At 39.0% G+C, this 27,924-nt stretch overlaps 3 protein-coding genes across 4 annotated transcripts in view; all 3 read left to right on the top strand.

Annotated features, from left to right (window-relative positions):
* LOC125457734 (WD repeat-containing protein 49-like) overlaps window positions 1–1,417 on the top strand; it is a 69,458-nt gene extending 68,041 nt beyond the window's left edge. For both annotated transcript variants that reach the window (XM_059650886.1, XM_059650888.1), the window contains one exon: window positions 51–1,417. In XM_059650886.1, the coding sequence (XP_059506869.1) occupies window positions 51–117 (67 nt within the window). In that variant the 3' untranslated portion in view covers window positions 118–1,417. The remainder of the gene's footprint in view (window positions 1–50) is intronic.
* LOC132210484 (serpin I2-like) lies at window positions 1,167–27,922 on the top strand. The gene is made up of 9 exons (XM_059650820.1): window positions 1,167–1,182; window positions 2,081–2,311; window positions 9,180–9,374; window positions 15,536–15,728; window positions 17,307–17,404; window positions 21,672–21,773; window positions 22,753–22,827; window positions 23,590–23,662; window positions 27,661–27,922. The coding sequence occupies exons 1-9, from the start codon at window positions 1,167–1,169 to the stop codon at window positions 27,920–27,922; spliced, it is 1,245 nt and encodes a 414-aa protein (XP_059506803.1).
* zbbx (zinc finger, B-box domain containing) overlaps window positions 27,863–27,924 on the top strand; it is a 125,769-nt gene continuing 125,707 nt past the window's right edge. The window contains exon 1 of the mRNA XM_059651073.1: window positions 27,863–27,918. The gene's annotated coding sequence lies outside the window, so the exon portion shown is untranslated. The remainder of the gene's footprint in view (window positions 27,919–27,924) is intronic.

Genomic DNA, 27,924 nt, shown 5'->3' with positions numbered 1-27,924 from the left:
ACTGGTTCAGTCATTGGAAAACTACATTGCAGTCTGTTTCTTCCCAACAGATCACCACAAAGGACCATTGCAGGAATCAAGCTGAGAAAACAGCTTGATAATTCCATCCAGAAATAAGCAGTTTGACTTACAAGGAAGAAGAATTTATGGAAATTGATTTCTTAAAATTCAAAACAGTTTACAATGAAGCAAAAGTTGCCAGTTAATGAATTGAGTGAATTGAAATGTGCTTCAGCAAAGCCATAATCGTTTAAATTATGCACAAACAGCCTGTTTTATTATTGTACAGCATGAGCAAATTATTCTGATATTATGTCTCAAACATTGCTCACTTTAAAGTAATAATGGGTGTGAAAGGAAAATTGGTTTATTTTTAAGAGTTTCTTGCTATTTGCACTTGCACAGCATATTTACTAGAAGATACTACAGGCAAAGGTCAATCAGTAGTAAAATAGGCATATGATTTTCCTCCTTTTCGATTCCTGTTGCCTTGGAAATATTTTGTTGCATTTCAAGATTTCCAGTTATCATTTCTTTCCATTTGTTAAATTGCTTAAGTTGCATTCTTGGTTGCTGCAAGCAAGGTTCTCTGGATGGAATTTTTGTGAGGGTTCAAATGAAGCTATAGAATTTAGATAATGAAGATAACTTCATAAAGGATGAAAGAGACAAGGTATTATTACCCACCAAATGAGATGGTATTACTAAAGGGGTACAAAAGTATGTTACCAATAATGTCACAATAGTTGATAGACTTACTGATCATCATAATCATGGAACAAAATACTTTTGAAAACAGTGACAATACTAATTTGACTGTTTGATGAACAACATTATAGATTTTCATTATGTGTAAGTGCAATCACAAAATTTACATGTTTTAACATTCTGCACCAAATTACTTTGGCACATTAAAGTTTATTAAATCAATGTATTGGTATCATCACAGTTGCTGTTTGCAGCTTGCCTGCATTCAACAAATGGAATTCAGTTGTATCATTACAGGTGCCCTTGAAATCATGCAAACATGTTACTTGGTTTAATATTTTGCCAACATTACTATCAACTTTACTGCCAATTACACACTTGGTAGATTATAGCGCTTTTAGTGTTGTGGAGTGTTTCTGGATACCTTGGACAGAATAAATTTACAGAAATCAGCAATTATGCGTTTTCGCTCATGTATGTATAAAATATTTCTGTATGTGAGAATTTTGTAATCTGTACCTATTCTGTTAAATACGTAATGACGAAGTGTTTAGTTTTAATAAAATTTGTGTTTACTACTCTGAATCTAGTGTGTAAAAAATTTCTAAAACAGGTTCAGCTCCACATCTACTCAGTGCAAAGTGGGTCTGTGACTATCTGAAATTAAAACAATATGCCATGTAGCCAACCACTGTACAAATGACATGCAGGTTATGTGACTTCTAATGTCTACCTTTCAATATCGTATTATTCAAAATTTGTTTTCACTCTAAAATAAACTTCTTGTTAAAACATATAATTGGATGTTTTGTTTAGTTCATAGGTCAGGAATTCATCTGGCCAAATAGCTCTAAAACATATAGCCACGAAACATTATTCTCCGACAATAACTAACACCTTAACAATATTACAGATGTGTATTTCTATTTCTTCCACAGCAATGATAATGCTGTTTTGTATTCTACTGTGGCTGTTTGAAGAACTGCTTATTTGCAGCTCAGATCCTCTACCTAGTGATATTACTACAGGATTTGCAGTTGATCTCTACCATGCCATTCGGTCAATGCAGAAGGATCAGAATCTTATTTGTTCACCAATGTCTGTCAGCCTGGGCCTAGGGATGACAGAGCTGGGTGCCAGAGGGACCACTTTGCAACAGTTAAGAAAAGCTGTACATTTTGATAAAACTCAGGAAGGTGGGTAAAATTCTGTTTGTACACTAGCTGATTAAAGTGATCTACATAAAAATATGTTTGCACTTGCAGAAAAATATTGCTTTTCTTTTCACCTGTACATGGCATATTAATAGCATTGGCTATATATGTTTAAATCTTGCCTGCTGAATTCTAAAGTATTGTGATTCCAATTTTAGGGACGGAGTTTTCTTTGTTGAAAGAGCAATCCAAAATCCTCTCCAGTCGTAGCAGGCAATACTCGCTAAAACTTGCTAATGCAATTTACATACAAGATGAATTCCATTTGACTGAACAATATCTCCAGAGCAGCCAAGAATTCTTTGATAATGCTATAAAAAAAGTGAACTTTCAAGATTCTGTATCGGCCGCCAATATTATCAATAAGTGGATAGCTAATCAGACCAAAGGTAAGTGTTAACGTACATGTTTCCTGTGAATAACATTATTTTCTGAATTGAAGGTAGGCCATTCCAAGACGGCATTTCATGTTTTGAATAATTCATGCAGCAGCATTAAGGAGAATTTGAAAGTAAAAACCTATAATAACATCAGTTAGCAAGTGCCTGAAGATAGACAAAAGAAAGTTGGAAATCTAAAATTTAACTCTGACTGAGTGTGGACCTGACAGAACAAGCCTCAAACATGTTTGTCTTAAAAGATGTTGGTTTTTGAACATTGTTGAAGAGCTTCCAAGGCTTAATGAGTCTTGCTATGATGACAACCAATAGGAATAAAAGCAAACTACAGGAGATGCTGGAAATCTGAATCAAACGCAGGACATGTTAGAAAAACTCAACTGCTCTGGCGCCATCTGTGCAGAGAGAAACAGAGTGGAAGTTTCAATTCCAATATGACTCCTCTTCAGGACAGTTTTGGAGACTAGTCATATCAGATTGGAAACATCAACTTTGTTTCTTTCTCCATAGATGCTACCAGACCTGTTGAGTTTCTCCAACGAATGGGAAGCTGCACCCAATATAAGTGGGCTGCACGTAGTGAAGATGAATATTACTGCTTCACTGGAAGGTGATGTTGATCCTACTTCCTTGAAGTTCTCTCCCGTATCTTCCCATTAGTGAACTTCAGACTGGAGTTGGCCTGCTCCTGTCTCTTGCTACTAAAAGCAGATTGCCAGAAGCATCTAACCTGAAGTAAAGGTAATCTTGGGTCTGTAAAGCTACAGAAAACCAAAAACTGCTCAAGTTATACAGCCCTTGTTTTGTTAGCTGGCTGGTGCCTTTTTCTATTTCAAGTTCACTCCTTGCATCCAACTCATGAAAAGCAAAAGTCTACGTAAGACCACTTGTCAGTAGACAAAAACCAAAAACATTGAGAACCTTTGTATAATTGAAAGGAATTTACCAATGATAGCAAATTGACAGCAACTAGCAATATAGCCACTAGGAAGGAGATCTTGCTGACACTTGCAACCCCCTGGAGCAACATGGATATGTGAGTCATTAGTGTTCTAACATGTTGAGAGAACTGATCCTGTGTGTGTAGACTTGGTCATATGTTGCAGAACCAAACATTTCAGATATACTTTTGTCACCAATCCTCCTTCCTATGCCGTGTTTAAAGTCCTATCCAATTTTCAGTCATTGAGAATAAACCACTATTGAAACTTAATCAGAAAAAGTATGTTATTGCGCTATAACAATAAATATAAGTTAGAATCCCTATTTAGGAATATTTTACAAAGACTATCAGGAATGGAAAATGACATGTCTGTCTCGAAGGGGACCTTGTTCCGAACTGCTTCTTCTTCCAAAGATTGTGTGACATCATTAGCTTAGATGGAGCTTGATGTTGCTTCAATGTTACATCTTTCAGAATAATTATCTTTTACAATACCCACCTCTTTTTGGCAGTTCACATTGTGCCTCAAGTCCTCCTGCATAGATAGGATGCAGCTTTGCTTATCTTACTTCCAAGAAGTTCCAACTTAGTCTCTTCCATTTTCCTTATCCTTCTTTTCAATATCAAAATAAAGGTACTCCCATTCAGAAATGCATACCTGGAGTGGAAAAGAGGTAATTTTGGTCAAGCTGAATAAAACAAGAAGCAAAAGTCACAGTTGAAAGGAATTGCTGCTTAGATTACCATCTACAAACCTTCATTAACAGCACAAATCAAAATGATCCTCTGGACATGGTGTCTACATCAGTGATACCAGGGAGCAACATCTGTACTGATAGATTGATCGCACTGGGGAAGCCGTAGTGTGGGGTTAATGTCACTGGACTGTAATCCAGAAGACCAGGTTAATGTTGTGGAGATATTGATTCACTCCTGCCATGGCAACTAGCATAGTTTATATTTGATTTAAAAATCTGCCTAGCCTCAGTAATGGTGACCATAAATTTTTGTAAAAATCCATCTGTCTCACTGATGCCATTTAATAAAGGAAATTTGCTGTGCTCGCCTGGTCTGAGCTATGTGTGACTCCAGGCCATTGTCTGAAATGGCCAGGGAAGCCAATCAGTACAAGGACAATTCAAAATGGGCAACAAATGCTAGTTATATCCATGTGCTGTGAAAGATAACAAAGTGTTAGTTGTGGTGATGTGGAATTCTGGCAAACATTAATGGCGCTTTGAGTTTTTGAGGAAACAAGTGGTTTTTTGCCCAGATGCACGATGTAGGTCTCTGTGAATACACTGTACTCGGTTTATTGTCTCATGGTCAGTGGACATTTAGAGAGTGATCCAAATCAGCATACCAAAGCACAGATTTGAATTTTGTTAAGTTAGGGTATAAATTAATTTAGCATGGGATTCTGTTGGGCCAGTGGGCAGCTTGCTGTTCAATTGGCTAACCAGTGGGAGCCCCTGTTAGTTTGTGAGGCGACCGTGCGCAATAAAGTGTGCATCACACTGAAGGCACCATCTGGCCTCCCCTTTGACTAAGTTCCTTAGCGATGGAGATTCTGCCCCTCACCGCCAGTGCATCCATTAAGTTTTTGAATGGAGCCCAGAGCAGAGTGGCAGTTACAGATTGGAAGATTTATTTAATTCACACACGGGATGTTGGGGGAGCAATATTGCTGAAAGCCACCCATGTGCCATTGCCTTCAAGCCCCATATCATGGACAATAAATGCCAGCCCAGGCACCAAGGCCCTCATTCCCAATGACAGGTTCCTTCATCAGATTCCCTCCTATTCCAGCAACATGTCGTCTGACCTCTCTGATTCAGCTGAGGCAGCCTGAATTACATCCAACTCTGTCTTTTTATCAGATGTTTATTTTAACATTTCTTGTGAGTTTACCACATATGGTTACTTTAGCAAAATAGATCTTCATCTTTTTAAATTGCATCTACATATAGTTGTAAACCTGTTTGTCCCTGCATGGAAAAACAACTGACAAAAAAAGAAAAAGGAAACGTTAAAGACCCAGGGACATCTGTGCATTTCCCACCGGGTAGGTGTAATTATTTATTGTGTAAATAAAATTATCTTCTGAAAGAAAGAACAATTATTCCATTCTGAAGGTCCACAACATGTTTCAAAACAAACTGCAACAATTGGAAAGTCGTAGTGCGTTCTGAAAAATGCTTTAAAAATAAAGGGTTGTCAAATTAAACCCAGAACAGAAAAAGTAAAATGTTATTGCCTGGAAGCTATAATGGGTTGTCCAGTCAAGAATTATTATTATTTCAGAACATTTCTTACAAGTAATAATTGTCTTGCCTTCAGCTATTCTCCAGCCAATATATGTTGAATCCTTGCTTTTACGTTAAGTACCCTTTCAAAAACAGTGGTACATTACTGATCTATATACCTTTCTGTAAGTCTATCGTGGTTTTAAAACAAAAGAATAACACTGTCAATGCTGGAAATCTGAAGTGGCGAACTTTCTGAGAATGTGAGTGAATCAGAGAGCATGTGATACCCAAAATAACCAAAAGCTCTTTTGTTTCACAATGCAGAACCAAATCCGTTTCACAATTAACTTAAACTGTACATGGAAACCTGTTTTTAAACATCAAGTTGCAAAATGATCAGGTTCAACCAGTCGCAATTATGTAATCGTAACACTCAAAATGCTGGGAATAGAAAAGTTGGAATAGTAATTTTTCATCATGAAATTTCTCGGCTTTGTAGCTTCTCAGTTAATTTGTGTTTATGTTAATAATCCATGGAGATATGCTGGCAGCAGAGTTATTCCTGTTGTAAAAATTACATATGGGGTGGAATTTTTCCATTTGTAGTTGAAATATTTTGTTAAGTGACTCTTCACACTAATATTCTGTTATTTACCTCATTAACTGCACAACCAAGTTCTTTGCTGCCTTTTTTGTCGAATCGCATGTAGGAAATACAGTTCTGCTGGGTCATTCTGGCATTCAGATCACTGCTGCTACATTCCAGGCCCAACTATACACCCCTTCAGATGCTGCAGGCCAAGAGCTGCCTTTGTACTGTGATGTTCAACCATTATGACACTGTTGAAAGTAAAGCTCAGATCCCACATTATAAACGGGGACTTGGAGGTGCTGGTAGTTAACATAATGAAGAGGAGAGCCATTCTTTATCCTGTGGTTAACTACAGGAGGCCATTCAGCCAGCCTGGACCTAAACAGCAGCCAAGGTCAATGCTCTATCTAGGGTGGCCCAACAGTGCCACCATCTTTTCTTTGCTCCCTGAAGTTCACAAGGACTATCACTCACTCTAACTCTGCCACTGCACGTGCCTTTCAGCAACCCTCATGATTGCAGGCATTATGTCTACTCAATGACTTTCAATCACCTCATCCTTCCTGCCTGTGTGTTTCCTACTCATTCACTAGGAATATGTCATCACCTCCCCTGCTTTTTCATCACCACAACCTACTCTTCAGTCTGCCACTACTGTACTTAATTCCTTTGTTGTACGCAGGAAAAATTGACCTACAACTGCATTAAGTCATTACAAACCTGGAAGGAGGTGACGGGTGGTTTGGGGGCTAAGCTGGGGTGGTAGCAAGACGTCAGGCTTTTCACTCTGTGTGAACAGAAGATCCTAGAATTAGCCAGAAAAAAGCACAACTTGTGGGGTTGGGAGACTTCAGTGACCAACAAAATTCAGCAAGCTTTAATGTGCTATCTACATTGCGGTCCCAATACCATCATTGCTAATGCATTCTTAAACTGCACAAGTTTCTTTTCCTCCTCTTATAGAACTAATTCCCATTTTTCTGTTGTGTTGGCATTAGCAAACTTCCAGTAAGAGGAAGTCAACTTCTCACACCCTGAAATCCAACTTCACCTCTGAGGAGGAAGTCTTTGAATCCTCAGAGGATGAGTTGTGAAGACTTTTACCTGTATCCTTTACCAGCTCAGAGACTTTCATCGCTGTGTGTTCACTATCTAGATTAGACATGGGAGCACCATCAGATGAGCATGCCCCTGACACATCTCTATAACTGGCTGGAGAAGGAACATCACAAGTTTTTGGTACTCGGAGATTTTCAGACACCAGGCACTGCTTAGCCTCAGTCAGAAGATAATCCAATGGTCTTGTCCATTAATGACTTTATCAAAATGTGCAAACAAGCACCGAACTCAGGCTGGTTAGTCAGACGCACGTAGTAAACTGAATTGAACAGTAGGGAAGTCTACAATGTTATCAGTACCATGCTGGCTCTGGAATGTTTGCACCAGGCTGTTTCCGTGGAGAAGTTAACGACTAAGGAGATCCAAATCCAGCACTGAGTCTGTGCTGAATATGTACATGGACCTGCATTCTATCACTCATTAAAGAAATTATTCTAAAAGTACAAAAGTTAACAATCAAAAACATTCTTTGGAACCAAGATTGTGGGAATTGCTAAGTACAGCAATTTGTTTCATTGTTTGGAAGACTATTGGCAATTTATAACTGTAAATACCTTAGATTTGTGAACTCACCGCTTAAAGCATTTACAGCAACAATCAGAGTAAATGTAGTTAGATATTACAGGGATTTTGAAATTAATACAAATTTAAATTAATGTTTTCACCACAAATTAACAATACAGCAGCAATAAATTTGTATTTGGGAACAAAGAAATTGTTAGCTGAGAATTTTTCGATTTCTTTTTCAATCTGAACAGTTGCCTGACAATAATAACGGAATTTTAGATTAATAATAGCAATCAATCAACTGCGAAGAACCTAGAAATAACAAGCATAACATTCCATTGATGAAACACTTTGCAAAGCTTTTCAAAGTCTCACAAGTGTCTGTAGTTTCTAAAGGTCCAGTTTTGACTCAATTTGTGATTGTATTAAAAACTTTATTTTCTGAATTTCATTTACATTCATCAAAGCTACTTGTTTGCACCAGATAAATCCAAACTGAATATATTATCCATAGGTTGATTACTTGCTAATAGATAAGTTCTGAATTTACCCTTCCCCATGTACAGTGTGTCTGTGAAATAACAATAACACCACATAATCACAAATTGCTTTACAGAGACATAATTGTAAAAGTAGATGACAAAATAAATAAGGAGCTACGGAGATTGGAAGTAAATGGTTTTGGTCAAAACATAGGCTTAAAGGAGGAGAGGATGGTGATGAGAGGAAAAAAAAAATTAGGCGTAAATTATGGGACATGGGATTGGATGGCTGAGGCATAACCACTAATAGTGGATGAAAGAAACAGAAAAATTCATAACTGGATGTAGCATAGGAACAGAGAGCAGCTGAGATCTGGGATTGGAGAAAACAACAGAGGTAGAGTACGGCAAGGTTATGAAAGGAATTTGTTTTAAACTTTCATGGAATATGGGAAAATTTTTTTTTCTGTTTTTCTAAAGTTGTAGATGAGGATCATAAATTTGACACTTTGGGAGCCAATGTAGGGTAAGGAGAACAGGGCTGATAACTGAAGGCAACTGAATATGGGATTGGATTTGTCAATGAAATTTGGATGAGCTGAGATTTATGAAGGTTTGACAATAGGAGTTCGGTAGGGATGGAATAGTCAATTCTGAAAGGCACGTCTGGAAGTTTCAGAAGCAGATAAGCTGAGGCACAGATATATAATATTGTAGGAATGAAAGTAGATGGTCTTTGTGATTGATTGATTATAAGTTCAGGACGTAGAGATTGCAAATTATTTGGCTCAGTAACTAGGAAGGAGGTTAGAGCCTGTGACAAAACTTGTACAGCTAATGCTGACGACTTTGATTTTCCTGGTATTTTTCTTGAGGAGCTGTGAAAGTATATGGTCATCATAACATGTAGTTGAAATATTAATTGTTATTTTAAGAAGCATTGCCTAAATACATTGTTTATTTTCAGGTAAAATCCAAAACTTGGTGACAAGTCAATCTTTGAACGCTTTGACAAAGTTGGTTTTAGTGAATGCCATTTACTTCAAGGGGACATGGAAATATAAATTCAATTCAGCGCATACCAGACTGCTGAAATTTGTCAAGCAAGATGGCTGTGTTTCTGACGTACCAATGATGTACCAACAAGTGATGAGCAGATTTGGTAAATACTTTCAAAAATTACACATTTTATCAAAATCAGTTATCTGCAGTAAGACACTAGATTTTGGATGAAAATTTACTTCGTTGCTTCAATATTACCTAAGGCCTTAGAAAGAAAAACAAATGAAAAAAAAAACAATCAATTGTTGGATATGTTGCACATAGGCACTGTGATGCTCATTTATCAGCAGCTAGATAATCTCCCAGGAAAGACAAAAAATGTATAAAAAACCCTGTTCACAAAGAAGAAGTAATAATTCTGAGAAATTTCTGTCTGATCCCTGATGGTAATGAAAAATGTATTCTAGGAGATAACAGCAAACAATTATGCAATCCTGATTATTCCAACTACATTTTTACACCCAGAGGTATCAATCTCCTCTGGCACTCACTTGGTTATTTTTGAAAATCTGTGTGAGTCTGCATTCCCTCTGCAATCAAGAAACTTACTTAGAAGCTTTATAATTGCAAAAAGAAAAATCTGCTGACATCTATCTATTTTATGTAAGTCATCTCATTAGTCTACCCACACAAACACAGTCTGTCCCTTGATCATTAAGTATTCGAAATAAATCATTAGCCCTACCAACATGAATAACATTACATTTATCTAAATAAATGCCACGCACAAGAGATTTCTCCCATCACACCTGGACTCAATTGTTTGTTTTTCTCCTCAAACATTTATTGGCACTGGTACAAAGCTTTGTGAACTTGTAGATAATATCCTTTTTACTTTCTCTTATTGAAATAGTAATGAACTAAACAAGGTTTACGTAATCATAGAATCCTGACAATGTGGAAATAGGCCCTTTGGCCCAACTCGTCCACACCGACCCACAGGTGATCCCATCTCGACCCATTCCTTTATAACCCACCTAATGTACACACACCTGAACATTACGGGCAATTTAGCATGGCCAATCCACCTTGCCTGCTCATCTTTGGACTGTGGAAGGAAACCGGAGCACCCAGAGGAAACCCACGCAGGCACGGAGAAAATGTGCAAACTCCACATAGACAGTCACCCAAAGGTGGAATCGGACCTAGGTCCCTGGTGCTGTGAGGCAGCAGTGCTAACCACTGATTGTTACAGTAAGAATTAATATCCAGATAATTTTTAAAATTTTAATCATGTTTTCTGTTTGCATCTCAGCATTTGAATAAAGTGATATAGCAATAATATTAATATCGCGTACATATCTGTTTTTCTATCATAATAATATGACAAAAAATCTTAGAGATTTGTTTGAGAGGTTCAGCAATGTTCAGCAACATTGGTGACTCCTCTGATACTCCTTGGTCCATTTCAAATGCAACAAAATCTGGACAGTATCCCCATCGGGAATCACACAACACCAGGTCCAACAGGTTTATTTGTAATCACAAGCTTTCAGAGCGCTGCTCCTTTGTCAGGTGAGGCTTAGTCTGACAAGTGGCAAGTAATTTTTGCACCCCACAAATGCCAGGCAGTAGCCATCTCCAACAAGAGACAATCCAACCACTGTCCCTTGACATTCATTTGTGTTACCTTCACTGAATTGCCCACTATCAACATTCTTGGAGTTACCATTGACCAGAAGCTCAACTGGACTCGCCATTTAAATGCAGGAATAAGAACAGGCCAGAGGGTAGGAATACTGCAGCAAGTAACTCACCTTCTAACTCCCCAAAGCCTGGTCCACTGTCTACAAGGCACAAGTCAGAGTGTGATGCAATACTCTGCATTTGCCTGATTGAGTGCACCTGCAACAATTTTCAAGCAGCTTGATACCATCCAGGACAAAGCAGCCATTTGATTGGCATCACATCCATGGGGGAGCTAATATTGTGTTGGAGTGCATAGGTTGCCTTGAGAGAGGTTCTAACAGGTGGTCACCGCCACTGTGGCCTCCATGGGGGAAACAGTAGGGCTCCAAGGTGGACATTACCAAAATGTAATGCTGAGGTGCAAGGAGCATGGCATAAAGTTAAGAGTCGTTGATGATGTGGTGGGTATCCACATGTGGTGATTCGGTGAAGATAGACTGTGATAGCTGATGACCAGGTCAAGCCCTCTACTCACAGTGCCCATTTGTTACGTTGAATCTCTCCCATGACTTTTTGATTGCAAGAAGTGACCTGCAAATGGATAATGCCAGGGACCACACTGGGGTGGTGGGGGGAGGCAGGGTGTGAAGATGGTAGGGACAGTATCAGTGTCATCTGGTAACAAAAGGATAGGGCCGATTACTTCTCGACGGGAGGCTGTTGAAGGGGCGATTACATCAATCATACTTTTTTATCATTGCAGGTGCATGTAATTTGCAATCATACCATTGTTCATGTGAAATACATACAGAGTATAAATATGTGGGGTGTACATATAGTCATGTGGTCCATCATAAGACCATAAGACATAGGAGTGGAAGTAAGGCCATTCAGCCCATCGAGTCTACTCTGCCATTTAAATCATGGCTGATGGACATTTCAACTCCACTTCCCTGCACTCTCCCCATAGCCCTTGATTCCTTGTGAGATCAAGAATTTATTGATCTCTGCCTTGAAGGCCTCCACTGCGCTCCGTGGCAATTAATTCCACAAGCCCACCACTCTCTGGCTGAAGAAATGTCATCTCATTTCAGTTTTAAGTTTACCCCCTCTAATTCTAAGGCTGTGCCCACGGGTCCTAGTCTCCCTGCCTAACCGAAACAACTTCCCAGCATCCACCCTTTCTAAGCCATACAATATCTTGTGAGTTTCTATTAGATCTCCCCTCAACCTTCTAAACTCTAATGAATACAAACCCAGGATCCTTAGCCGTTCATCATATGTTAAACGTACCATTCCAGGGATCATCCGTGTGAATCTCCGCTGGACATGCTCCAGGGCTAGTATGTCCTTCCTGAGGTATAGGGCCCAAAATTGGACACTGTATTCTAAATGGGGCCTAACTAGAGCTTTGTAAAGTCATAGAAGCACATCACTGCTTTTATATTCCAACCCTCTTGAGATAAATGACAATGTTACATTTGCTTTCTTAATCACGGACTCTACCTGCAAGTTAACCTTTAGACAATCCTGGACCAACACTCACAGATCCCCTTGTACTTCTGCTTTACGAATTTTCTCACTGTTTAGAAAGTAGTCCATGCCTGTATTTTTTTTTCTAAAGTGCAAAACCTCGCATTTGCTCACGTTGAGTTTCATCAGCCATTTCCTGGACCACTCTCCTAAGCTGTCTAAATCTTTCTGCAGCCTCCCCACCTCCTCAGTACTATCTGCCTCTCCACCTATCTTCGTATCATCGGCAAACTTCGCCAGAATGCCCCCAGTCCCTTCATCTAGATCATCATTAATATATAAGGTGAACAGCTGTGGCCCCAACACTGAACCCTGTGGGACACCACTCGTCACTGGTCGCCATTCTGAAAAAGAGCCTTTTATCCCAACTCTCTGCCTACTGTCAGACAGCCAATCCTCAATCCAAGCCAGTAGCTCACCTCGAACACCATGGGCCCTCACCTTGCTCAGCAGCCTCCCGTGAGGCACCTTATCAAAGGCCTTTTGGAAGTCTAGATAGATAATATCCACTGAGTTTCCCTGGTCTAACATACTTGTTACCTCTTCAAAGAATTCTAACAGGTTTGCCAGGCACGACCTCCCCTTACTAAATCCATGCTGACTTGTTCTAATCTGACTCTGCACTTCCGGGAATTTAGAAATCTCATCCTTGACAATGGATTCTAGAATTTTACCAACCACCGAGCTTAGGCTAATTGGCCTATAATTTTCCATCTTTTGCCTTAATCCTTTCTTAAACACGGGGGTTACAACAGCAATTTTCCAATCATCTGGGACTTTCCCAGACTCCAGTGACTTTTGAAAGATCACAACCAAAGCCTCCGCTCTTTCCTCAGCCACCTCCCTCAGAACTCTAGGATGTAGTCCATCAGGGCCAGGAGATTTATCAATTTTAAGACCTTTTAGCTTTTCTAGCATTTTCTCTTTTGTAATGCCTACCAGACTCAACTCTGCCCCCTGATACTCCCTAATTGTTGGCATTCTAGTCATGTCTTCCACTGTGAAAACTGACGCAGAGTACTTATTAAGTTCTTCAGCTATTTCCTTGTCTCCCATCACTAGCCTTCCAGCATCATGTCATTGGTGTCTTCAAATTGCTCACATGAAGTACAAGTAATCGTAGCCAACATTTAAAGAGATAGCTCTGATCCATAATGAGCACAGTTCCAGAAGTCTTCCAATGGTTCAGTGAGGAACAGACTGGAATCTCTCTCCACCTGAACTGTGGAGGTGCAGTGACTGGTCCAGAAGCCAACAGGCTGCCAGTGCAGGAAGAGACCAGAGCTTCAGAGCAGAGGAGGACCAGAGTATTTTGTCCTCTAAGCCATTTCCTTTGAATGAGCAAGGCATAGTATTGATACAGTCTCTAAGTCCTGGTACATTGTGACTGAACTGTGACAACTGCTGGATTGGGACTTGAAGTTGTGGGTACCCATTCTATCCAGGCAGCCCTGAAGGTGACAGCTACGTTGAGCTGCTATGTGATTACCTCTATTCAGGCAGGCACAGGAGACCTGTGAAGCACCTCTCAATCGTGCACTCACAAATGCATTAAGACAGTGACCAGTGCCATTGGATTGAGATCACACTGGTTTATTTGATTACTTGTGGTGACATTAATACTGCAAGCTACACAATATGATTCAGTAACAAAACCAGGTTCCCCCAGAGGCAGGGTACCATTGACTGAACACATGTAACACTGAGATGGTTGTATTGGGATGCAGGAAGGGGTTTGATTTAGTTATTGTGCAAGTGATCTGTGATAACTGTTTCTACTTAAAGGTTTGCACCGAGTACTCTAGCAGCTGTCTTGACTCATACATCCTTGAGAAATCTCGTGTTCCTGCTGCTGTGGAGGGCCCACTCTGATTACTGAGGTACAAGGGCTATCCAAAGCAACTTTAGCTGATGACACCATTAAGTAACCCCTAATTAAGGCAGAGTACAGGTGTTATGCTTCCCACGCTTGGACCAAAGATTGAGCAAATACTAGACCAGATGAAGATGTGTTTCTGCTGCTTGGACTGCTCAGATTGGGCTCTGCAATATTCCCCACAAAGAATCAAAGCATGCTGTGTTGTGCAGAAGTGGAGTAGGCAGTGAGAGGATGTGATAGGTGCTGATGCATTGAGCAAGGAAGGGCAGTCTTCTATGAAAGAAGATGAGATTTAGGAGGAGGAACTTCACCTTGCTGCAAGTGTTACCTCAGCTGTGTTAAGTGCTGCAAGCCAGACAGGAACTGATTGAGATCCATTTCCAGCAGATGAGAGATGAGTGCAGCAACTAATCCTTAACTATAAAATAGTTACTGGTCTACGTGCAAGCCATTCATGACATTCGCGGAAAGAAATGCAGCTTCGGTTTGTTTTTCTTCCTGTTCACTCTTCAATTTGTAAATAAAAGATAACTTTTGGAGCTCTTTCAAGACTTCCCTGTATGTGATGATTCCCCCATTGAACAATGATAAGCTGAGGAGCTGAAGTGTGAAGTGGGGAAAGAGATATGGTGACTTAGAGAGTGTAGCAAAATCAGATGTGGCTAAGGATAAATAAGGTGCGTGGCCTGGTGTTTAAACAATAACTAGGGAAAGAAGGTGGAATTTGCAAGATAGTTTTAGCCTTGCCGCTTAAGTACCATGATAAGAATGTGTTTGTGTCAAGAATGTGAATCTATTCTGGGATATTTGGGCAGGGGTGAATTCTTCCATCTGTGGTGATTGGTGGAATCCAGCTAGGATCTGATGACAAGGGTGCCATACGGGTAGAGTAGGTAGTTAATGTGGTGAGTTATGGCTGATAATGCAATACTACTCATTAGGACTTGTGGAGTAAAACACCCATGAAAGTCAACAACAATGACAAGTAGCCAAAAAGAAAATAAGGTTTGCTGAGGCTTCCTATTGAAAATGGGAACATGAACTCAACAGATTTATAATAATGAAGTATGTTACAAAATTCATCTTTTTACAAATATCTTCATTATTCACTGGATAATGAAACATATAAATAAATCCCTCTTATAATACCATTCTAGGTTTTGAATGTCTGATTTAAATAGCGTTCCTGTTCAATTATATAATCAATTGTTTAATTATAGGTTATTTTACAGCTGGAAAAATCAGTTATCAGGTTGTAGAACTACCTTATATTGGGGACGAAGCCAGCATATTCCTGGCACTACCAGCAGAAGGAACTGATTTAACAGAATTGGAGAAACTTATTACACCACAACTTATCCATAATTGGTTTTCCACAATGACAGAAGAAGACATTGAGATTAATCTTCCAAGGTTGGTGAGCGAAGCTTGAATTTCCTGATTTACGTTGGCAATGTTGGAGCTTACTATTTACTGTTAATTGTAATGTAATTTTTCTATGTTGGTAGAAAATAAGTATATTTTAAGAGATACATTGGGTGTCTTAAATATAATTATAGATGTATTTTTGCAGCTATTTGTTTGCTTGTTGCCATGAAAATGAAATTAGCAAACATTTGCATGGACAATCCAACAATGCCCATGATTTTGTCACTGGAGCTGCTACTTTTATGTAGAAGTGACTTACATATTTATTCTGAATTGCACTTAAGTATGTTGATGATATTCAGTCTTCCACAGAGTATCTAAACTGCAATAAAAATTTGAAAACAGGTATTTTTAAACATCTAAATAAATTAGTTTCTTCTACTTAGAAGTGATGAAATCTTATTACAGATTTTCTCAGTATAATCCTGTAAAGTATTCATCAAATTGATTCTCCGGTTTAATCGAACAATCTGTGCTGACCTCAGTTTAATCCAGGGCAGCAATAGCTTACAATACCAATGAAATAATGAAGCAAATATCAATCAAGGCTGTACACTTCATTTCAATCTGACAAATGCTCCTCAAAGTGCCTGTGTGAGAATGTCTCATAAGAACTGCATCAAGCTACCTGTCTCATTAAATAATTTCTGAATTTACCAAATTTGCAGGAATGATATCATTTGGAAGTAAAAACTACTTTTAAGTACAAGTTGAGAGTGAACCTCAAAAGAATATGCACGGCTGTTTTTGGTTTTCTGTATTACGTAAAAAATGTATTTTAGTGTCTGAGACCAAGCACCTAATTCATTACCAGAAAGATATGACCTTCCACAATGCCACTAACATTTTCCAATTGCTTTTTTAAATCTCCACAGCAACAATTAAAAAGATATTCATTAAATATACATTTGCTTATATATTTCTTTGGAGATAATATTCTTGTGCTTGCTACTCCTCAATCAAGCTCAAAGATTGTCTCCTCAGATCAATATTGGACAGCCCACCAACTATCCTGGTTCTTCCTGCCCTATTGTGGCAGGATTTGTTTGTAGTTTGGGGATAGCATAATTGACAACCACTGAGGGAAGATGATTAATGCTATAAGGAAAGTAGCAAGCCAAGATCCTTGGTGGGAGGTGCTTAAAGTAGTAGAGGTAGAATGAGTGTGAATTAGCAGTGAGAAGTTGCGGGAATTACTTTGGTGCAATGCCAAAGGTCATTTGCCTCCTTGTGGCAATGATGGGCATTCCTTCAGTCTGTGGACAGCACATTGACCCAGGTGGCACTCAGACCAGACTGGCTGTGTCCGATACCATGGTCATCTCTAGTGGTCCTGAGGAAAGAGAATGGGCCTTCTGTCCACCACACCACCCACCAGCGGGGGGACCTCCAGGTCTCTGTCAAATCGAGATGCCAACTTGGCCATTTCAGGGGCAGTTTTTCCCGCACTGCAACACTGAAAGGCATCTGCCGTATTGAACTGATGCCTTTTCTCAGTTGTTCAACTGCGGTGACATGTTGTGTAATTTGCTAAACATTCTGTTTTCTCACTATTATTTGTAGATTTACAATCCAACAAAGGTTAGATTTGAAAGAGCCGTTTGGAGTCCTCAATGTCACAGAAATATTTGGAAGTGAATGTGACCTTTCTGGGATCACAGGTATGACTGTCACGGTTCCATTAATTCCGAGCTCGTATTACCAAGAATGAATTCCAAGGTTGACGTATATAGTGGAATGGTGGAGAGCAAGGATTACAATACCAGGAAAGCCCAATTCATGCGTATCATTTATAAATCTCTCAGTGTCACTTGTCCCTTGTGTGTGATATTTGATGTGCAAAATAAAATGAATGGTTTAAAATTAAAAGGACATAGCCGTTTAAAGATGAATTTATCTCGATTAAAACTTTTGGTGCATTTTCCAAGGAGCCATGCCCATCAGGAATGTGTAGTGGAAAATTATTTGCATGGTTTTAAAATAATTTGATTGAATAGTATAGAGGAAGTGTGTGCGGCTTCCTCATGATGTGAGTAAGGCTCTGTAAAGGGAACTTACTATCATTAAAAAAAGTGCACAAATGCTAATACCATGTGGGCTGCATCTTCAGGGTGTGGCAATCTCACACAGATTTTCACTCTGGCCTTTTAAGTTGAGAAAGAAAAAAGCTCTACATTTCTGGGAGGATGTCTCATGCAGGGCTCTCACAGCAATGTGGAGCCATATTTCCATTCTGACAGTTCTTTCCCAGTGCAGCAAGGGTCCCAGGGTGTCAGTCGAGTCCAGTGATGGGGGCTGTAAGAGGCTGTCAGGTCAAAGTAGGTGGGGTGGTGTAAGGCGTCTGGGGAAAATACAGTTGGGAGTGTGTGAAGTATGTGGTCTGTTGAATAGGTACCCTGGAGTTAGATCATGCATTTAATAATCTAGTTTGTAATCTAGCTAACAATCATAAGTATTAACCTAATTTCAACAGAACCCTCCAAAGTCTCTGATTTAAAAGGAAGCTTTTAGAAGGTTCCAAGCCCAGAGGAATCGCTCAGTAGAAAATGCAATTTCCATCAGGGTGTGGTGTGATGGGACTCCACAGGGCTCCCATGTATAGCTCCCACATAACCTGGAGTACCAACTGCCTGCTCAATAGTCAATCTAAGTACATCTTCTATGTCCATGCAAAAATTTAGCCTTGTTTCAGCTGAACTATAATTATGGCTTAAGAAATCATAATTTTTCATTAACCTCATGTAAAAATCAACTTTACGTTTTCAAGGATGAAATTCTATGCCTTGGCACAAAAACAGTGGATGCTAGAGGAATACAGCAGACCTGGCATCACCCGCAGAGAAAGGTGTTAACATTTCAAACATTAACTCTAGTTTCTCTCTACAGATGCTGCCAGGCTTGCTGTGTTTTTTTTTCAGCACTCTCTTTTGCTTTAGATTTCCAGCATGTGCAGTTCTTTGAGTTTATTGGCAGTTCCCCTCCTTGCTCCACCTGCATTCCCTTCATTTACTTACCAAAAACATGCAGATTTGGAAGAATCCAACCTGATTCTCGATATTGGGTAGATTCAGGCCCTGTTGGATGCTGCTTCATTCTGGTTACCTCAATGGACACACAGAGAAGGTCAGGTACAGCTTGGCAAGTTTATCACTTGAAAAGAATTATGTGGTTTTCCTGCAGGTTCTGTGCCAGGCTGATGTGTAACCACAAGACACTGTCTGCAATAGCTCACACTTTCACTTGAACTTGTCCCAGAGGAAATCCCACTCTCTGTTCCGAATATATATTGCTGGGAAGCTACTTGGTATCCAGGCCTGGCAGCAGAAATGACACTTCACAGTTTTTTCTTATTCTTTTAGAATTTGTGTAATATGTGGAGAGGAAGCCCTTTCCAATAAACACTTGTAAATTGGGCACAGAGCTCCAATGGTACAAGCCAGAAAAAACATCCCCAACAAACTGTGATGAATGATTAACTGGGATGGTTTCCCAGAGTAAGAATGAGATGGTTCTGGTATTGTTTTCTGTAACGCAATCTGTGTCATTCCAAATGTCAATCTTTCAAAAACATCACCAGAGTAAAAAAATCAACCTTTTACTGTTTGTATGAACATTAGTCTCACAAATTTGACATTGAAATGGGTATTTATATGGTGTGTTTGTCCTAATATATTATTTGTTAAAATTTTTTTGTTCATTTCACAGGTGAAATGCTATTATCAACAATTTGATAAAATACTTCACACATTTTTAAAAGAGGCAGTAGCATTCTTAATGGTTTGCAGGAAAGTACCTACCTTTATGGTAACTCTCTTAATGCAGGGAAGCTACTTGAATTCAACTTAGCTCTTCATGAGTTTGAAAATGAGGATATGTCATTCTCAAATGTTTAGATAATGCCTGCACTGAACGCTGTTCTCTCCTCACAATCTGTTCATAGGCTTTTCCCTATGCCGTGATGTAATCAGCCATTAGGATACAGAAGCTTAGCACTGGTCTTTTCCCATTGTGCCTGTCTCTCTGCGTGGGACAATACCTATCATTATGGAGCATTATAGATGAGAAGGGTGCAATTTTATCCGCCCTACAAGTAGCAAGAAAGACAAATAATTGGGCAACTTGGCCCTGAGGAGACATTCACTCCTGTCTTGTGACCTCAGCAATTAAGTACTTGGTGAAGAGGCCCAAAGGCAAATTTTTCAACTTGCCAACAATTAAGGCCTCTTAAGGGCCTTAAGACCACCAGCCTGAGTACCTTCCTTCCCAGCAGATAACAACAGTTGCTCATTTCTGACTAGGAAACAAGAATAACCTGCCTCCCGAGTTGTGGGGAGAGTGGGGCTGCCTCCATTTGCATTAATTGGCAGGAAATCAAGGGAAGGGAGGCGCAAGAGGGTGATCACTGAGGAAAGATGAACACAGCAGGCCAAGCAGCATCAGAGGAGCAGGAAAGCTGACGTTTTGGGTCGAGACCCTTCTTCAGAAGTGGGGGAGGGGAAGGGGATTCTGAAATAACTGTATCGGACATTTCTGAAAAAGGGTCTCGACCTGAAATGTCAGCTTTCCTGCTCCTCGGACGCTGCTTGGCCTGCTGTGTTCATCCAGCTTCACACCACGTTATCTCAGATTCTCCAGCGTCAGTTCCTACTATCTATCGATCACTGAAGAACTTCCCTTTGTCTTTGAACTCTCTCGTCTTTGAACTCCCCTCCATGTGAGCCACACTCACAAGTCTGATAGAAAAGGTCTTACTTTCTTGCTGGAAAGTTCCTTGAAGTGTAGGCCTCCAGTGACAATTTCTAGGACCCAGAATCTGCTAGCCTTTGACTGGCTGTCAGTTTTTGGTAAGGGGAAGATACAACGTCAAAACCTGTGAATTGCTGAGAATCCTGCCAGTCATCACTTAACAAGCTAAATGGAGAGCAATTCAGGAAGCTTATTCATTCGTGAGGTAACAATTCAGTTGCCACAATACACATCCACCCCACACTTGGTTAATGGAGAATTTAATCTTGGGCTGGACTCTATCATTTTGTGTCACAGGACAGTAGCACACTAACAGCCGTACTAATCTCTACCTTTGGCAACTGTCATCTTCATAACACAACAATTTATTAGAGCATGTGATGATACTGTGATTTTGGGTGGTGTATCTTTTTCATGTTCATTTTTGGAAGGGAGGTTTTAAGCCATAGGTAGTGGGCTCTCTCTTCCAAGCCAATTAAGTAAACAGCTTGTGACGCCTTGGGGCTTTTTTAAACGTTGAAATAATAGAAGCAGCATGAATAGTGGAGTTAGGCTCCCACAGATCCAAGGTTTCAGTTTAGCTTTCAGGTGTTGTTGGAGTTTTGAAGTTGGTCATAGAAGCTGCCATAGCTTTCCCTCTACCAGGGTTTTCTGTCACTGTTCTTTTCACCTGCACTGGAGAAACATTGCATATGAGACAATCTATTATAATAAATTTACCTTTGTCAAGGGTGTGTTTATCAGACGTTACTACATTGGAACAGTTGCTGTTTAGTAGTTAACTAATCTATTATTCTGTTAAATCTTCCAGTAGAGTTAAAGTTATACCAATTTCTCTTTCATTTGATTGTATTTTAACTATATGGTAAGAATAAAGTATATTTTGCTTAAAGCTGGTAGTGTAATCAATCAAATTACATCTGGAACATAGTACCTTACACTTGCCTCTAAATACGATAAAAGTTAGGGTCTAGGCTATATCCTTGATATATTTGAAGGGGGTATGATCTGATCCACATAAAGTACAAATAAATGTTAACTAACTAAAAAATTATGAATGTCAGAAAATAAATAATAGCTAAGTCCAAATATGAACAGTAGAATAATCACTTAGAATATTCAAGAATAATTAGAATTCTACTAGAATTAATTGCTAAGTTTTATAATTGCTCTTTTCAATAGAATCATCTGACTTGTACATTTCTGAAGCAGTCCATCAAGCATTCATTGAAATAAATGAAGATGGGAGTGAAGCAGCAGCTTCATCAGGTTTATTATTACTTGGTTGAATTGATATTAAATTTATTTTTAATGCATGTACTTAGTTTTCTTCTCTGTTTTTTTTTGAAAAATGAACATCTGTCAATAGACAAAGATTTAATAAAAAGGTCTAAAAAATACTAAAAATTACCTCACTTCCAGTTGTAGTCTCTTTTGTAGAACTGAAATCTTTCTTGTTCTGGAAACACACTGGTGAGAAAAGTTCCCTTGTACCAGGATGTGAGTTTGTTCACTGAGCTGGACGGCTAGTTTTCAGACGTTTCGTCACCATTCTAGGTAACATCATCAGTGAGCCTCCGACGAAGCGCTGGTGTTATGTCCCGCTTTCTATTTATCTGTTTAAGTTTCCTTGGGTTGGTGATGTCATTTCCTGCGTTGGTGATGTCATTTTCTGTTCTTTTTCTCAGAGGATGGTAGATTGGCTCCAAATCAATGTGAAACCTAAACAGATAAATAGAAAGCGGGACATAACACCAGCGCTTCGTCGGAGGCTCACTGATGATGTTACCTAGAATGGTGACGAAACGTCTGAAAACTAGCCTTCCAGCTCAGCGAGCAAACTCACATCCAGAACCTCAACCTGAGCTACAAATCTTCTCAAAATTCTCTTGTACCAATTAAAAAAAAAAGTTCCCTTTTTCCCCCAACGTACTATTACTATCTCGGTCTATTTTAAGATTATTGAAGTCCCCAGTACTAGTAATTGCATCTTTCAAGTTGCTTGAAATATTTTTGCTCTATTTCATTCTCACTATTTGATGCCAGTTGTTTAAACACTAAAGCAGAAATCCTGTCACTAAGACAAGGCTGACTCCTACAATTGTTATTAATAAGAAGGAAGAAAATATAATTATTGCAGTTTTGGTATGTGCAATGTATATTTATTTTAGATGTTTTTGTTCTATATTTTCCAAACGTGCAAAATATGGTATTGATGTAATTTTGCCTTGTATTGGATTTTTCCATGCAGGTATGACAGCAGCAATCATGAGCCTTCCTCGACATAAATTTATGGCAAATCATCCATTTGTTTTTCTTATACGTAGCAATCTGACAGGTAAGTTTGTTAGTTTATATGTGTCATTTATTGGAATGTTTTTGAGAACTCATTTGTCACTTGCTAAGCAAAGTTAATGTTAAGGAGAGTCATTAGATGCGAAATGTTCACTGTTTTTCTGTCCACAAGTGCCACCAAACTTGCTGAGTTTCTCCAGTATGTTCTGTTCTTGTTATATAAAATGAAGAATCTCGTTTTTGATAACAATCTGAAAAAATAAGTTAATTCAAAATAAACATGGTGTTTAATGATTAAACTATTTTGTTTCGTTTAGAGAAATTAAGCACTTGTTTAAATTACCTTAGTTTTGACAAACAGATCTGTATTTCAAAAATGATTATAAGTCAAGCCATTAGGATTAGGTGAAGAACTGGATGAGCGCAGCAGGCCGAGCAGGAAAGCTAATGTTTCGGGTCTGGATCCTTCTTTGAAGAAGGATCCAGACCCGAAACATTAGCTTTCCTACTCCTCTGATGCTGCTTGGCCTGCTGTTTTCATCCAGCTGTACACCTACTTATCTCAGATTCTCCAACATTGGCAGTTCCTACTATCTCTGAAGCCATTAAGATTACTTCTCAAGACTTGCCTTCTCTGATGTTAAGAGAATCTTAAATATATGATACAATATAACAGATGTCACTCACTGTTATTGGTGTTCAGCTTAATCTAACAGGTTTGAACTGTGTACAGTCATCCAATGATTATTGCTAATAGCTGTTCCACCATTTTCTTTACTTTAATTCAAATGTTTTTGATTTTCAGGTTCAATATTATTCATTGGAAGAGTAATGGACCCTGAGGGGGTGAATTCCTATGGGAGAGATAAGGATGCACTGTAAAATAAAAGCATACTAAGTAAACTAATACCATTGAATTTGCTGTTTGTATATTTGTTGAAAAGTGAAACAAAAGAAAATATGGTTACATCCCAAGTATAAACAAACTGGAACTATTTGAAAATGGACTAACTCCTCCACAAACTTTCTGGAAATACAAGTCACATAATAAAACTTTGTCAAAATAAAACAGATAATATAATTTTCAACCACAGGAATAACAAATCATCCTGCTTAATACACCAAAGAAAATGCATCACTCTCCCACGTTTCGTCTGTAACGCTAAAAGTGCCTCATCTTTTCCAAATTAAATTTTTAAGTTATTCATTGTTATGGTATACAATGACTTCTGATGCTGGTCTGCTTGGTCAAATTTATCTCTCACTCTGTTAAATACATATGACGTGTTAAATACATATGACGTGTTAAATACAGCTATTGACGAGGAGGTCCAACATTGGATCAGCTGCACCAATTTAAACTAAGGTAGCATGTGTTTCCCAACAAAGGCCTTGGTAAATCAACAAAAGCACTAATTTACAAAACAGTTGTTGTTAACATACTGTGGTAGTGTAGTGAGACTAGGGCTATGTATTAGCAACACATGCCTCAGTGTAATTAAAAAAAAACAATAATTTCAAAACTTTAAAGTTTTATCAAAGATCTATAGCTTGGGTTATGGATGAGGTTGTTGACTTGCTCGCTGAACTAGCTTGCTTTTGTTCAGACATTCTATTACCATGGTAGGCAACATCATCAGTGGAATGAAGTGACGTTATCCTACTCTGCTTGGAATTTATACTGTTGGTCCATTATGGTGAGGACTGTCGTTTCTGGTTTTGATCTGTATGGGTTTGTATATGGGCTCCAATTCTATATGTTTGTTGATTGCATTATGGGTGAAGAACCATGCCTCTAGGAATTCCTGTGTGTGTCTATGTTTGGCTTGGGCTACTATGGTTACTTTGTCCCAGTTAAATTGATGGCCTTCGTTCTCTGAATGCACCAATATTAAGGAGAATTCATTGTGCTGTTTTGCCACTAGCTGATGTTCATGTATTCTGATGGCTAGTTTCCTTTCTGTCTGTCGTAATGTTTGTGGCCGTCATGGCATGGTATTTTGTAAACCTCGGTTCTGAATGTTGTGGGAATCGGGTCTTTAATCCTTGTAAGTGTTTGTCATAGAGTGTCCGTGGGCTTGGGGACCACCATGATTCCGCGTAGTTTAAGGAGTCTTGTTATCGGTTCCCATGTGGTCTTGATGTAGGGCAGTGTGGTCAGTGTTTTAGGTCATACTGAGTCCTCCTGTTGTCTGTTGTGAAGGCACCTGGGATTCAGGTTAAAGTGACAACCTTGTAGAATGTTGTTCGTCTTTCCTGTGTTGGTCATAGCCCCATAGCCCATTTAAGTAGTGAATTGCTAGAGGCATGGCTACCCACCCATAGTTCAATCAACAAGCATATAGAATTGGACCCCATATACAAACCCATACAAATCAAAACCAGAAATGACAGTACTCACCATAGCAAACTGGACAGTATACATTCCAAGCGGAGTAGAATAACATTGCTTCTTCAGAGGCTCCACTGATGATGTCACCTGGCATGATGACAGAACATCTGAACAAAAACAAGCCAGCTTGGTGAACAAATCAACAACCTCAATTTTAATACTAGGTGCAATCAAGATGGCTGTTACAAATCATGTCTTTTTTTGCAGTTGTGTGACAGGGCACCACATTGCAAGTGAATAACTAATTAAGTGTGCCATTTGTAACCATCTGGGAAATTCACACATCTCTTTAAGGATGGGTCAACTCCAAAGAAATCACTCGACTAACTGTCATTAGGGTTCAGTGTGAACAAAAGTGGAGATCAAAACTCAATTAGTGGCAGATGGTAGTGCATGGTCCTTTCGCCATCCTACTCTATCAAGGTGTTAAACCAAACGAAAGAATGTTATAATGAAGATGTAGAGCACTCCATTATTTGGAAAAGGACAAGCACATTGTACAAAGTGCAATAATTGTGGGTTATATTGCTGTCTGCTTTAAAGATTGGCCAAAAGCTGTTTGCAGACAGTTCTACCAGAAAGCCATGAACTAAAGGCTCAGTGTTCAGCAAGCCAGACTATCAACCAGCTGCAAGTTATCAAGTAGCCAAGGTACCAAACAGCAGTGCTTTAAAAGTCAGGGATTCCAACATACAGCAACACTCTTGCAATCTGTTCCAACTTCAAGTTCAACTGAGAACCAACCTGAAAATTTGAATATGGGAGACTTCACGACCTGTTGAAATCTTTGCTTTACAAACTCTTATTTCAATTTTAAAGCATCCACTTTAATCAAAAAACCAGGCTTGCATTACAGGAGACCAGCTATCATAAAACAGAGACTAGGTTAACTGTAGTTTGTAAAAAATGTACTATCTTTACTTGTAACTAATCTCTCTGTGTTTGTGAGAAAGATTGAGTAGTTAGCATGACATTATTTTCAAGATAATTGAGTGAGAAAAATTAACCTTCCTTTCATAACTCACACAAGCTTACTGCTGAAAATATTTTGTTATATTCCAAATACCAGAGATAAGACAACAACCACTTGTTACATGCAAAACATATTGATTGAGAACAGCAGGAAGAATATTATGTATGTGTGTGTGTGTGTTTGTGTGTATTTCTGCCCTGACAGTGGGTTAGAAAAATTCTACAATCAATTACTCTGGTGCATTCTTTAGATTTAATGAGAGGACTATTAAAGAATTGGTAGTGTCCAGCTTGAAGCCAACCCTATAAATAACAGGGAAAACTCCTACTCTATCATCCATAATGGATTCAACATTGTTTTGGAATGGCTGAAATTATCTTCCCAACAAGTCTTACTTTCTCAATTATCAAATAGCTAGCATTATTGTTTATTCACTTCACTTTTAGTCTAAGAACTTTTATGTTCCACACACTGTGGGACAGGTTATTGACTTTTGGGTCCATGCTCAACACAGTAGCAACAACAATATCCTCATGGACTCTCTGTTATGTCATTAAAAGCCCAAGCAAGTTTGCTAAACATGTTTTGTCTTGAACAAATAAATGTGTGTTACTTAGCTAATATTAAGCACTAGGATGCTTTTGAAAACCATTTTTGAGCAATTCCTCTGTGTTCCTTCTCAAGATCTTTTTTTGCTTTGCACCTCTGTGAAGTATTGAAGGACATATTTGCAGATTTTCTCTGGGCTAAGAGGCCTGGGTTCATGACCCACCTGCACCAGAGGTATGTAAGAACAGCTGTAAAGTTTAGTGAAAAAATTCTATGCAACATTGTTTTGTGGTTTTTGTTTTGTTGTTCAATAAGCAGGCCTGTTAAGTATTCCACCAATGCAGATGACTGATTCCCCAGTCCAACTTTCCGATGGAACGTGGACAAGTTAAGCAGTGATTAGAGGCTAAGATGTTTCAGGTTTTTTCAACAAGCTGTTACTCAATAACTCAGGTAGTTAGCATGAGTCAAGCAGTGAAATGCATATCCCACAATGCTTTGAATTTTAGGAGTGATACAACAGCAACGTTTGAGCTATTTGGCTTTGACAGTCTAACACTTTGTTCCGAAGCTTTTTGCAGCTGCGCTTGTAAATCTTGGTCTTTTTCTTAAAGTAAAAACACAATTTGTTGAAGTCTGGCTGGGATGTTATTTATTATTTATTGCTGATTCTGAATTACCATTGAGAAGGTGGTGGTGATTGGCTTTTTTGATTGTTCACAGTTCATGGTGGGCAGAGGTTTGAAGATCCTCACAGATTTTTCAAAATTGTTTTAAAGCAGGAGAATTAAGGCGTTTTACATTTACGAATATAACCCTTGTTATCAGTGATGCCATAATAAAACCAAAATGATGTTGGTAAACTGGAAATCAGATAGTGTTGCACGAAAATATTCAGGGTCGAACAACAGCCATGGAGAGAGAAACTAAGCTAAAATTTCATGTCGAACATGGTTGTTTAGAAGTGAAGAAGATCTTTCAGAGCTGCTAACTTTTGATCTCAGCGGTCCATCTACAGCAAGGAACTCAGTTTCAGCCGGAATAAATGAACGAACTATTGAAGTGCAGCCTCTTCATCCAATCAGCAAGGGAGGAGCTTTGATTGACAGCTCCCTCCGGGAGCAGGTCGGCGCCGAATCTCGCGAGAAGCGGTTTCCAGGGAAACGAGAACAGCTACAGAGCAGCTGGACCTGGGCTGAGAGCCCGCAGGAGGAGAGGGGGTGAGT

Source organism: Stegostoma tigrinum, chromosome 14 (genome assembly GCF_030684315.1).
Source record: "Stegostoma tigrinum isolate sSteTig4 chromosome 14, sSteTig4.hap1, whole genome shotgun sequence".
Lineage (NCBI taxonomy): Eukaryota > Metazoa > Chordata > Chondrichthyes > Orectolobiformes > Stegostomatidae > Stegostoma > Stegostoma tigrinum.
The sequence above is the reverse complement of the archived record's forward strand: the minus strand, read 5'-3'. Positions and strand labels throughout refer to the sequence as shown.

Coding starts and splice junctions, on each gene's coding strand:
- LOC132210484 (XM_059650820.1), top strand. Junction 15,729..17,306: donor ATTGAGATTAATCTTCCAAG/GTTGGTGAGCGA, acceptor TATTATTTGTAG/ATTTACAATCCAACAAAGGT. Junction 23,663..27,660: donor GGGAGAGATAAGGATGCACT/GTAAAATAAAAG, acceptor ATGGTTGTTTAG/AAGTGAAGAAGATCTTTCAG.